Source organism: Pipistrellus hanaki (genome assembly GCF_964339955.1).
Source record: "Pipistrellus hanaki genome assembly, chromosome: 16".
NCBI lineage: Eukaryota > Metazoa > Chordata > Mammalia > Chiroptera > Vespertilionidae > Pipistrellus > Pipistrellus hanaki.
Window position 1 is genome coordinate 37,926,497 of NC_140518.1, and position 13,249 is coordinate 37,939,745.

General features: G+C 49.9%; 1 protein-coding gene across 1 annotated transcript; it reads right to left on the minus strand.

Annotated features, from left to right (window-relative positions):
- Positions 1 to 8,508: 8,508 nt before the first annotated feature.
- LOC311611307 (asialoglycoprotein receptor 2-like) lies at positions 8,509 to 12,733 on the minus strand. The gene is made up of 4 exons (XM_084863338.1): positions 12,588 to 12,733; positions 12,343 to 12,488; positions 10,194 to 10,300; positions 8,509 to 9,789 (listed from the first exon to the last, which is right to left on the minus strand). Exons 1-4 carry the CDS (start codon positions 12,607 to 12,609, stop codon positions 9,633 to 9,635), a joined length of 432 nt encoding a protein of 143 aa, XP_084719464.1. The 5' UTR covers positions 12,610 to 12,733; the 3' UTR covers positions 8,509 to 9,632.
- Between the last annotated feature and the right edge of the window lie 516 nt (positions 12,734 to 13,249).

Sequence of the window (13,249 nt, forward strand, 5' to 3'; positions counted from 1 at the left end):
CTGGGACCTTTCAGTCCAAACCAGTTAGGGCAGGGGGTCAGTATTTAATAGGCCATCAAGAAGAGGATGTCAAGCCCTAGCCGGTTTGGCTCAATGGATAGAGCATTGGCCTGCAGAATAGAGGATCCCAGATTTGATTTCAGCCAAGGGTGCATCATGGGTTGTGGTCTTCATCCCTCCCCAGTAGGGGTCATGCAGGAGGCAACTGAGCAATGATTCTCCCTCATAACTGATGTTTCTATCTCTCTCCCTTCCTCTCTGAAATAAAATTAAAAAAAATATTTTAAAGGGACCTTTCTTATTAAAAAGAAAGGAGGAGGAAGAGGAGGAGGAGGAGGAGGAGGAGGAAGAGGACGAGGAGGAGGAAGAGGAGGAGGAGGAGGAAGACGAGGAGGAGGAGGAGGAGGAGGAGGAGGAGGAGGAGGAGGAGGAGGAGGAGGAGGAGAAGAAGAAGAAGACAGGAAAGGCCTTTCTGGGAAGATGGTATCTGAGCAAAAATCTGAAGGAGGTGAAGGAGTGAGTCATGAGAAACTCCAGGCTCGGCCAAAGTGGCTCAGTGGTTGAGCATCAGCCTATGAACTAAAAGGTCATGGTTCGATTCCTGGTCAGGACACATGACCAAGTTGCAGGCTCGATCCCCAGTAGAGAGTGTGCAGGAGGCAGACAAACAATGAATCTCTCTCATCATTGATGCTTCTATCTCTCTCTCCCTCTCCCTTCCTCTCTCAAATCAATTTTAAAATATTTTTTTTAAAGAGAGAAGGGAGGAATAATGTTCCAGACACATGGCACCACAAAGTGCAAAGGCCCTGGAATGAGAGACTATCTCGTGTGTGCAGGGATCGGGCCAAAACTGGCTCTCTGACATCCCCCGAGTAGTCCCGGATGGCAAGGTTCTCAGTGATGCACCCCAGAATCAGTCTCCCTCCTCTCTGGTTTCAGGTGTGTCACGAAGAACCGCAGCTGCCAAGTCAATGCAGCTCGGCAGCTCCTGCATTGAGTGTCTGCCCCTTGGTGGTCAGTGCACATCATAGCTACCGGTCTGCGAGTTCCTTAGGCTTTTATATATATATATATATATATACTAGAGGCCTAGTGCACAAAATTCATGCACAGGGCGGGTGTGTTCTTTAGCCCAGCACGCACCCTCTCCAATTTGGTACCCCTCAAGGGATGTCCGACTACCCATTTAGGCCCAATTTAGGATCGGGCCTAAATGGGCAGTCGGACATCCCTCCCACAATCCAGACCTGCTGGCTCCCAACTGTTCACCGGCCTGTCTTCCTGGTTGCCCCTAACTGCTTTTGCCGGCCACCCTGTCACCCCCTAAACACTCCCTGCCAGCCTGATTGATGCATAACTGCTCCCTTGCCAGCTTGATTGTCCCTAACTGCCCTCCCCTGCAGGCCCAGTTGCCCCCAACTTCCCTCCTCTGCTGGTCTGGTCACCCCTAACTTCTCTCCCCTGCAGGTTTAACTGCCCTCCCTTGCAGGCTTGGTCCCTCCCAACTGCCCTCCCCTGCTGGCCATCTTGTGGTGGCCATCTTGTATCCACATGGGGCATCCATCTTGTGTATTGGAGTGACAGTCAATTTGAATATTACTCTTTCATTTGATAGGATAGAGGCCTGGTGCACAGGTAAGGACTGGCTGGATTGCCCTGAAGGGTATGCTGGATAAGGGTGGGGGTTTCCTTGGGGTGTGAGCAGGCTGCACGCCACCGTCCCTCCATCCCCCCAACCCTGCTCCAGCAACCCAAGGGGAGGCCCTGGTATCTGGGATTTATTTATCTTCTATAATTGAAACTTTGTAGCCTAGAGCAGAGGTCAGGGCTGGCCAGAGCAGGCAGGAAGCTTGGCTTCCTCCATTGCCAGGGAAACCCAAGCCTCCTGCTCACTCCGTGACCGTAGCCATCTTGGTTGGGTTAATTTGCATACTCGCTCCTGATTGTCTGGTGGGCATGGCTGGTAGGCGTAGCACAGTTACAGTCAATTTGCATGTTTCTCTTTTATTAGTGTAGATAGATAGTGACTCTTTTTTCCTTAGTCATGAATTTTGCCTTGAAGTCAATTTTTTTAAATCCTCACCCAAGGATATTTTTCCATTGATTTTTAGAGAGAGTTGAAGGGATGGGGAGAGACAGAGAGAGAGAAACATCAATGTGAGAGAAACACATCAATTGGTGCCTCCTGCACATGCCCCAACCAGAGCTGGAAGATCCAGCCTACAACAAAGCTACGTGCCTTGACCAGAATGGAGCCCAAGACCTTTCATCCTGAAGACCGATGCTCTATTCACTGAACCAAACTCACAGGGCTATAATTTTATGTTTTGATCTACCATATTTTCCTCCCTTTTTTCTGACTTTGATAGACTGTTGTTGTTTTTACATTTCCTTTCTTCTTATGGTTTAGAAATCTTCTTGCTTCTATTTTTCAGTGTTTACCTTTAACATTTTCTCACTGAGTATCTTTTATTGTCTTATTGAATAGTAAAGTTATTTTATCCTGTTCCAAAAAAGTTAATTGGCATTCAGGTCACACTTGCATTATTTTTATATATAATTTCTCTGACATTTATAGAGCATAAATGCCACCTTAAAACAGCAGAATACACATTAATTTTAAGTATTACATTGAAATATAGTGGCAACCATACTTTGGTAAAAACTGTTTGAATTTTAACCCTTCTAGTTTGGCTCCTGCATCTGATTAAAACACAGGGTACTTACCTCAGCTTCCAGGTGGAGACCTGGAGGTTAAGGCAATTTTTCTTTGTCTGGGACCAGGACCACTGGAGATTGATTCCCACTGACTCAGTAGCTTCAGGGATAGAAACTGTAGATAGCCTTTAGAGACTAACTGCTGAGCTCTGCTTCTGTATTATCAGCTATTGCAAGATAGGGCCACATTTCAATGTCCAGCAGGATGTGACTGGGAACCAACCCTGCAGGCAGTCCCCAGTCTTTAGGATTTAGTCTTTAGGATTTAGGAACAAAGGAAAATTCTTGCGGTTTAGCCCTTTAAAAAGACTTGCCTACACCTGGAACACTGCAGTCTTATGGAGTCCATCTGTGTGTGGTGCTCTTACGGCTGTCCTGGCCAGTTTTTATTTCAATAAATTCTTGCCTGCTTTTTGAATTAATCATCAACCTCCGGTGGTCTTATTTTGAACCCTTGTTCGACCCCACAACAACGTAGAACTTACTTGAAGATAATATATCATATCATGGATCATACAACAAACTTTAACAAATGTAAACAAATTGAAATTGTATAACTTATGTACTCAGATCATAACAGAATTCAACTAGAAATCAATAACAGCAATGTAATTTTAAAAAATCACCATAACACAAAAATTAAGCAACATGTTTCTAAATAATCCATGGATCAAAGACAAAGTCTCAAGAGAAACTAGGAACTAATTTTGAACTCAACTACAATTAAAATACATATCAAATTTTTTTTTTTTAAAGGGAATACAAGGAAGAGAGGCCTGTGATCTGGGGCTATGGTGGTGATCAAGATGTTCTTCACATCAGGCGTCTAATGCCAGCCTCTCATTGGGTCCTTTGGTTCCTTTGAGACACCCCTACGGGACCCTCCCATGGAAATCCCTTATGAGGAATATGAACTCTCTGGCTTTTCTCTGTAGTGGTCACCATGGGCTCCTGCCCTGTATGGCAGCTGTACAGCCACAGTCTCTTTCAGCCTCACTCTGCCACACAGTCCTCTTGGGCAGGATCCTTCCTATATGGCTCCAACCTGACATCCATGGAGTCCATGAGGCTTCCTTGTCCTGGCAGATGGCCAAGGATAGCCTGATTAGCTGATGCATGTGACAGCTCCAGCCCAGGTTGACAACTGAAATTTCCTTGAAATATAATCTCCGTAACTCCCTCCTCTCTTACAGAGGCTGGGAAGCCTGGTGGTTGCTTGTTTCCCCCCTGCCTACATGTGTTCAACTCCTGTTTTAATGGATGGGCACTTGCCAACCATCATTTTCAGCTTCAGGAACCCATCCAAATTCCTATGAAAACAGGAAAAGAGTCATTAACTTCCTATTTTATGTAGTTGTCACTTTTCTGTTCCTTAATTGAGATGGCCAAGATTGTATTTATCACATTACTCTTTTTGGAAAATGAAACTCTGTTAAGAAGATAGAAAGACAAGCTGCACACTTGGAGAAAGTATTTGCAAACTACATAGCCAACAGAAAACTGATATCAAGATTATATAAGGAATTCTCAAAACTCAACAGGAAAAAAAAAAAAAAAAAAAAAAACACCACAAAACACACAAATAATTGTGGGATCCCTTATCACTCCAGAGTCCGGTTTCTGGAGAAGGCTGCACACAAATGAAAAGAGACTGAAAAAGAGTTAATTTGGGGAAATGGGGGGCCAGGAGGGTGACCACCTCTAGAGGGAGGCCTACCCCTGCTCTATGGGAAACACTCATATCCTTTTGGCAGGAAATTCCAATAATAGACCATCAGCAAGAACTGACATTATGATTAACAGGTGGAGGTTGTTTTAACTATCAAAATCTCACCTAAACAATGAGTTAATGGCTCCGACCATTCAGAGCGATTAAGGTTGGCCTTTCACATTTAACTGCTAGTGACAATGTTAGGTTTCTGGCAATAATCCAGTTAGAAAATTCACACACACACACACACACACACACACACACACGAAGAGACATTTCTTCAAAGAGAATTACACATGGAAAATAAGCACGTGAGCCTGGCTGGTGTGGCTCAGGGGTTGAGCATCAACCTATGAACCAGGAGGTCATGGTTTGATTCCCCATCAGGGCACATGCTCAAGTTTCTGGCTTGATCGCCAGTGGGATTGTGCACGAGGCAGCCAATCAGTTATTCTCTCTCATCATTAATGCTTCTCTCTCTCTCTCCTCCCTTCCTCTGTGAAATCAATAAAAATATATTTAAAACAAGAAAATAAGCACAAGATGGGCCCCCGACTGCTCTGAACCCCAGTTCTAGCCCAGACCCCGGGGACCAGGCTCATCCATAGGGAGCCGGGCTGTAAGGCGGGACCCGGGGAAGCGGCAAAAGGAGGTCCCGGCGGCGCACACTGTGCGCGCAGAGAAGGGACGGTCGGCTGTGCCTTGGGATTGCCCTGGCCGGAAGGAGACTGGGGCTCCAGACTGCTCTGAACGCCACCTCCAACTTCACTTCCAACTGAACTGAACCCCAATACCGGGCTCATTGGGGGAGAGCATAGACTGTTTGGCAGCAGGCAAAAATCAAGGGCACCTTTCTCTCAGAAGCGCTGGCAGTGAGCACTGAAGGACCCGCATAGGGAGGGGCTGACGGAAGCCAAAGCTGCAGGCTCCACCCTGAAACCCCATCCCATCTGTAACTGTGAAATGCGACAACAAAATAGATCACAAACGAAAGAAATGGAGGACAAAAAGCGTCTGGATATAGAGTTCAAATCTACGCTTATAAGGTTTTTCAAGAATTTCCTAGAAAAGATGGATAAGACCTATGAGGATATGAAAAGAGATCAACTAGAATTAATAAGGAGTCAACAAGAAATGATAAGGGATCAACAAGAAATAAAGAATACATTGTCTGAAATAAAACATATTTTACAGAGTCCTAAAAACAGAAGGGAAGATCGCAAGAATCAAGTCAAAGATTTGGAACATAAAGAGCCAGAAGACACTCCTCCACAGAAGCTAGAAGGCAAGAGAATCCAGAAAATTGAAAATAATGTAAGAAACCTTTGGGACAACTTCAAGCGAACCAACATCAGAATTATGGGGGTCCCAGAAGATGAGAGAGAGCAAGATATCGAAAACATACTGAAAGAAATAGTGACAGAAAACTTCCCCCACCTGGTGAAAGAATTAGACTTACAAGTCCAGGAAGCGCACAGAACTCCAAACAAAAGGAATCCAAAGAGGACCACACCAAGACACCTCATAATTAAAATTCCAAGAGCAAAAGACAAAGAGAGAATATTAAAAGAAGCAAGAGCAAAGAAGGTAGTTACCTATAAAGGAGCACCTATACGATTGTCAGCTGACTTCTCAACAGAAACCATGCAGGCCAGATGGGAATGGCAAGAAATATTCAAGGTGATGAATAGTAAGAACCTACAGCCAAAGATAATCTATCCAGCAAAGCTATCACTCAGAATCGAAGGTCAGATAAAGAGCTTCACTAATAAAAAAAAGCTAAAGGAGTTCATCACCACCAAACCAGAATTATATGAATTGCTGAAGGGGGTTCTTTCAGAAGAGAAAGTAAACAAAGATAAAAATTATGAACAACAAATACGTAACTATCAACAAGTGAATCTAAAAACCAAGGAAATTAAAAAAAAAATCTGATGAACAATAATAACTGTTGAATATAATAGAATCAGAGATATGAAAGGGGAGTGAACTGATGATTCTTGGGGAAAAGGGGAGAGGGGGGCGTGGGAAGAGACTGAACATAAACTGTGCACCTATGGATGAGGACAATGGGGAATGGGGAAAGGGCAGAGGGTGGGGTGGGAACCTGGTGGAGGAGAGCAATGGTGGGGGGGGAAAAGGAACATTTGTAATAATATGAACAATAAAAACTTATTAAAAAATAAAAAAATAAAAAAATAAGCACAAGAAAATTGTACAAATTATTAGCCCTCAGGGAAATGCAAATTAAAACCATGGTAATTGGGAGGGGGGATGAGAAGGGTATTGGGGGAATAAGGACACATATGTAACACTTTAATCAATAAAGAAATTTAAAAAAAATACCACGGTATTATTTCATTACACACTCACCAGATGGCTAAAATTTTTAAATAGTGTTAGCAACCAAATGCAGGTGAAGATATGAGCAATCTGGATTATTCATACACTGGTGATCCTCCTATATAATAAAATGCTAATATGCAAATCGACCCAACAGTGAAGTGACCAGTCACTATGATACTCCTTGACCACCAGGGGGCAGATGCTCAATGCAGGAGCTGCCCCCTGGTGGTCAGTGCACTCCCCCTGGGGGAGCACTGCTCAGCCAGAGGCCAGGCTCACGCCTGGTTAGCACAGCAGTGGTGGCGGAAGCCTCTCCTGCCTCTGCAGCAGCACTAAGGATTCTGACTGACAGCTTAGGCCCGAAGCAGGGCTAAGCCATCAGTCAGACATCATCCCCCGAGGGCTACAGATCTGTGAGAGGGCACAGGCCAGGCTGAGGGACACCCCCCTCCCCCTCCCCCATGAAGGACCTGACAGCAGTTCATTATTTGGAGTTCATTACCACCAAACCAGTATTATATGAAAATGCTGAAGGGTATTCTTTAAGAAGAGGAAGAAAAAGAAAAAGGTAAAGATAAAAATTATGAACAACAAAATGACAACAAATACGTATTTATCAACAAGTGAATCTAAAAATCAAGTGAATAAAAATCTGATGAACAGAATAAACTGGTGAATATAATAGAATCAGAGGCATAGAACTGGAGTGGACTGACAATTCTTGGAGAGAAGGAGGTGTGGGGAGTGCGGAAAGAGATTGGACAAAAATCTTAACACCTATGGAGAGGGGGTGGGCGGTAAGGGCATGAGGTAGGGGAAACCGGGTGGAGGGGAGCTATGGGGGGGAGAGGGGAAACAACTGTTATAATCTGAACAATATATTTTTTTTAATGCCAACTCCTTATATGCCACAGGGAATGATTAACCGACATAGGGCACATCCATATTTTGGAATTCTCCACCCTTGCTGAGTTCCACGGGAATAGCAAGGATTGGATCAAAGCCCACAGGCACGGGGAAGTGGGAAAAGCTCTGCGCAGTGCAGTGCGGTATTGTAAATGTGCACATACGCAGGGCACACCCAACAGGAAAACTCTTCTGTCCACTGACCGGCCACAGGGTGCCGGGAAGCGGGGTCAGTCCCATCTGGGTGTGTCTGGGAGGGCATTTTCCAGAAGAGGAGCATTTGAATTGGGAAAGCAGAGTGCTCTCCCCAAGGGGGTGGCCTCATCCCACCAGCTGAAGCCAAGGCCGAGCCCCCGCCAGTCCCAGAGAGTCCTTCCTGCCTGACCCCTCCACACGGGGACACTGGCCTCTTCCTACCTCTGGACTCAGGGAAACATCGGCCCCCCCCACCCCCACCCCGGGTGTGTGGCCTGCTGCCTGGGTCACTCCGCCACCCACGGGCTCCCTGGGCCTCCGGCTGGCTGCTCCCCGCAGGACCTGGGTCTTGTCAGCCTCCGTAATCACAGGAGCCAATTCCCTGTAATAAATCCGTGTGTGTGTGTGTGTGTGTGTGTGTGTGTGTGTGTGTGTGTGTAAAACATTTTTCACTAAGTGTATGTAGTACTTTTGTAATAAGAATAAGAAAAAACATTCTTTGCTTAAGGCCCTTCTTTTTTTGTTTTTAATATATTTTATTGATTTTACACAGAGAGGAATTGAGAGGGACAGAGAGTTAGAAACGTCGACCAGCTGCCTCTTGCACACCCCCAACTGGGGATGGATGTGCCCGCAACCAAGGTACATGCCTTTGACCGGAATCAAACCCGGGACCTTTCAGTCCGCAGGCCGACGCTCTATCCACTGAGCCAAACCGGTCCCAGCTGCTTAAGGCCCTTCTAAGACTGGCTTTAGGATGGTCTCGGAGGATGAAGCTGCCCCATGCGGACATGGTGGGGACACCTCAGCTGGACTCCGTCTACATCTATCTGGGTCAGAAAGAGGCCGCCGCGCTGAGCACAGCAGGAAAGTGAGCCCCAACGCCCCCCTCTCAGCAAACGTTCTCCAGTGCCTTGCGGCCCCGCCACAGCTCCCGGGCTGAGGGAAGTGGGGGGCCCTGAAGCCTCTTCTGGGGGAGACCCCAATGCAGGGCAAGTGCTTCCTCCAGGAGCCCCTCAGGCTGTGGGCAGCCCCTCCGGCTGGCCCCGCCAGCTCCTCCCCGCACCCCCAGCCCCAGGCCTTCCTTCCACTGAATGCCACTGCTCCAGGCTCTCCCCTCCCCTCCCTGATGCGAGTCCCTCAGGATGGGGACCCGGGAGCCGCTGTCTGGGACTAAACTTTCTCCCAGACCCTCTGCGCTCTCCCTTCTTTGCACCCTGCACGTCCCAGTTCCCAATAACCAGTCCACACAGAGTGTCAGCATTGGTTTCTCTTTTCCTGCTCCACTGAGGAGGCCGGAGGTGACAACCCGCACAGTGAGCGGCAGAAGGAGGCGTGATCTGTGCACACACACACACACACACACACACCCCGGGTCTGAGATCCTTTTTTTTATTTTTATTTTTATTGATTTTTTATAGAGAGGGCTAGAGAGTCAGAAACACTGATGAGAGAGAATCATCAATCAGCTGCCTCTTGCACACCCACTACCGGGGATGTGCCCGCAACCAAGGTACAATACATGCCCTTGACCGGAATCGAACCTGGGACTTTTCAGTCCGCAGGCAGGCCGATGCTCTATGCACTGAGCCAAACCGGTTTTGGCGGGTCTGAGACTCTTAAACCACTTTGCTCTCTCTTCCCTCAACCCCTCCCGACTATCCTTCCTTCCTTCCAAATCCCCGTAGAGAAGCGGGGAGAGGGTGAGGGGCGGGGAGGTGGGGCGGGGGTGGAGGTCTGCGGGGCGGGGCTCCTAGCCCGTGCTGTTGCGCGCCATCTCGCACGCCCAGCGGTGCAGCTGCAGGCAGAAGTCGTCGTTCCAGCGCCCGTCCTCCCGGACCGTGGCGCAGTCTTCACTCCCGCCCTCCTCGTGCCCCTGCCAGTCGTTGGGTTCACCATAGGCCCAGTTCCTAGGAATGCAGGGCAGAGCTCAGGCTTCGGCCACCCCAGCCCAGCACCCCTCACCCCACCTCAGGAAAGCACAGCCTTGCCCAGCCCTGTGGCTGTAGGAACCACACTGAACATCGGCCTGTGAGCCGGAAGGTCGCGGTTTGATCCCTGGGCAGGGCCCATGCCCAGATTTCAGGCTGGGTCCCCAGTGTGGGACTGGCAGGAGGCAGCCGATCAAGGGATTCTCGTCCTGGATGTGTCTATCTCTCTCTCCCGTTCCCTTCCTCTCTGAAATTTAAAACAATAAACAAAGTACAGCCTTGGAGAGTTCAGGGAACAGAAAGGAGCAGGCGGGAGGCTGGAGGGGAGAGGGCTGGGGAATGGAGTCGCTCTGGGGGGGGCGGGGGGGGGGAGAGGCACTTACTTGTAGCTTTTGTCATAGTCTGTGCCGTCCACCCACTTCCAGGAGCCATCGCTCTCCGTGAGACCTATCCAGGTGTAAAAGGGGCTCGAGTGCTGTGCGACGAATCTCTGGAAAACAGGAGGAACGGAGGGTCTAGTCCTTGTGCTCTGTGCAGGCATTAGCTGTGGGCCGAGCCTGGTCTGTGATAGATCCTCCTTTCCTCCAGTTGATGGACGGATGTAAACCCCACCTGCAGCCAGACCTTCCTGAGCTCTGAACCACCAATCGCACCTGCCAAATATCCTAAGCCCCCAATTCCTAAGTCTCTATGTCCCTAACCACCAATCAGCGTGTGCTGAGTGCCCTAAGCCCCGTCCCCTGTCCTTAAAGGTGCTTGTACCCCGGCCCTCGCTGTCCTCCACCCCTCTCTGTGGAAGCAGCCGGCAGGGGTACTCTTCCCTCCAATAAAGCCTGTGTGTGTCCTGCCATCCCGGTCTCCGGCTACCTTCTATTTAATCTAGGGGTGTCGAACTCAATCAGAGAAGGGGCCAAAATCTAAAATCCAGCCTAAATCGTGGGCCGAATGGTTTACTGAACAGTCATAAACTGACAATGTCATAAACTGACAGCGGAGTGCAGTGATGACAGCGCGGTGCGGGCCACATTGCAAGGCCTGGCCTGCCGGATTTGGCCCGCGGGCCTTGTGTTTGACACATGTGATTTAACCTATCAGTCTGCCCCCAGATGAAGCACCAGCTCCCAGCACACGAGGGCCTCGCTTTTCCTTGGTAGCCTTAGCTATTGTTTGGAAATAATTGACTGGGCTAACGCCCACGCTGTGTGCTTCATGGGTTTTATTTGATTTAACCCTCAGACGCTCTCTAATGCTTCTGACCTGAGGACCTCGCAGGGGTTGGTAGAGCCCCAGGAGCCAGTGCAGGGCTGTTTGTGACGCTGCCCCCACCCCACCCCCACTTCATTCTGAATGCCCGGCTGCTGCCTGGACTCCAGTCCTCTCCTTGTCTTCTGCCCACAACCTCATACCGGGATCCTGACTCTGGCCCCTGTGCCTGCTGCCCCCAGGGAGCCCTCGGTGTCACCTGCCCCTCAGGGCTCCTGCCCCTGTGTGTCTGTCCTCTCCAGAGGCTCACTGGGTCCTGGGGCCTCCAATGGGACCCACTGCCCGGAGCCGCAGACGGTGCTGCAGGTGCCCCTGCCCCTGCCACCACCACACCACAACCCAGGCACCAGCGCCCCGGGAAGAGCCAGCCTGTTGGAGTAGGCGGGCCGTGTTTAAGGAGGATCGTCCTGGTAACATTTGCTCAGTCTTTACTATGTGATGGCGATCCCGCCCACTCTGCTCCTCTCCCCCAACTGGCCGCCACACCCCAGGCAGCCGCAGCGAGAAAGACTCTCAGTATCTCCCCCCCGACCCTGAACCCACCCCCCGCGCTCTGCACCCAGTCCTGCCTCTACTTAGTTCATCTTGTCTTGCGTTCTGTCTCCTGACCTGCACCTCACCCTGCTCCCCTGACTCCTGCCCCTCTGCCCTAAGCTCCTGGCTGTAACCCCGGCCTCTTAGCTCAGGGCTGCTCCGCTATGACCCGCCCAGCGTCCTGCCAGCCTGCGGCTTCTGGGCTCTTCCCAGGGTTAAAAATAAATAAATTAAATAAAAAAAAAAAAAAAAAACTTTAAAAGTGGCCCTAGCTGGTTTGGCTCAGTGGATAGAGCATCAGCCTGTAGACTGAAGGGTCTCAGGTTCGATTCAGTCAAGGGCACGTGCCCAGGCTGGATTGCAGGCTGGATTCTCTCTCATCATTGTTGTTACTATCTCTCTCTCCCTCTTCCTTCCTCTCTGGAATCAATAAAAATAACTTAAAACAATAATTAATAATAATAAAGTGCCTGGCCATGTTGCTCAGTGGTTGAGCGATGACCTGTGAACGAGGAGGTCATGGTTCAATTCCCGGTCCGGGCACATGTCTGGGTCGCGGCTCAATCCCCAGTGTGGGGTGTGCAGGAGGCAGCCAGTCAATGAATGATTCTCTCTCACCATTGATGTTTCCATCTCTCTCTCCCTCTCTTTTCCTCTTCTGAAATCAATACAAATGTATTTTATTAATAATAATAACAAAAGCACCGGGCCCAGGGTCTGCATTCCAGGCGTCACCTGCTCCTCTCTGGAGTTGATGGCCACCAGGTGGGCGTTCTCCAGCTGGCAGTACTTCTGCGCCTCGGGCCAGGTCAATCCGGAGCGAGAAAACCAGTAGCAGCTGCCGGCGTGCTCCAGCCAGCCGATGGGGCAGCACTCCGTGCCTGCGGCCGAGGGGCGGGGTGAGTCCGCGGAGGGAGGGACAGGCGCACCGACTGGGGTCCCTGCCCCCGCCGCCCGCCTGCCGCCCGCCGCCGCCCTACCATTGCTCCGCAGGAAGGCCATCTGACAGGACAGGATGCGCAAGTCCACGGGGAAGTGCTTCAGGTGGAAGAGCAGGGTGGCGTGGATCTGGGGGACGGAGCAGCAGCTCGGTGCGGGCGTCCACCTACCGGCACCCACACAGGACACACACACACCACTCACCCACACCCACACACAGGACACACACACACCACTCACCCCACACCCCACACAGGACACACACACATCACTCACCCCACACCCCACACATACACTCACTCACACACACATCACTCACCCCACACCCCACACATACACTCACACACACACACACACACACACACACACCACTCACCCCACACCCCTCACATACACTCACACACACACACACATCACTCACCCCACAGCCCACACATAAACTCACACACACACAACACTCACCCCACACCCCACACATACACTTACACACACACACCACTCACCCCACACCCCACACATACACTCACGGACACACACACCACTCACCCCACACCCCACACATACACTCACACACACACATCACTCACCCCACACCCCACACATACACTCACACACACACACACATCACTCACCCCACACCCCACACATACACTCACACACACACATCACTCACCCCACACCCCACACATACACTCACACACAC

Bases quoted from the DNA above. Each gene is read 5' to 3' on its own strand.
- LOC311611307 (XM_084863338.1), bottom strand. From the start codon at position 12,609: ATGGCCTTCCTGCGGAGCAATG. The intron at 12,489-12,587 runs GTAGGGCGGCGG...CCTCGGCCGCAG, and splicing joins GGCCTTCCTGCGGAGCAATG to GCACGGAGTGCTGCCCCATC. The intron at 10,301-12,342 runs GTGACGCCTGGA...CCTGTTTTCCAG, and splicing joins TCAACTCCAGAGAGGAGCAG to AGATTCGTCGCACAGCACTC.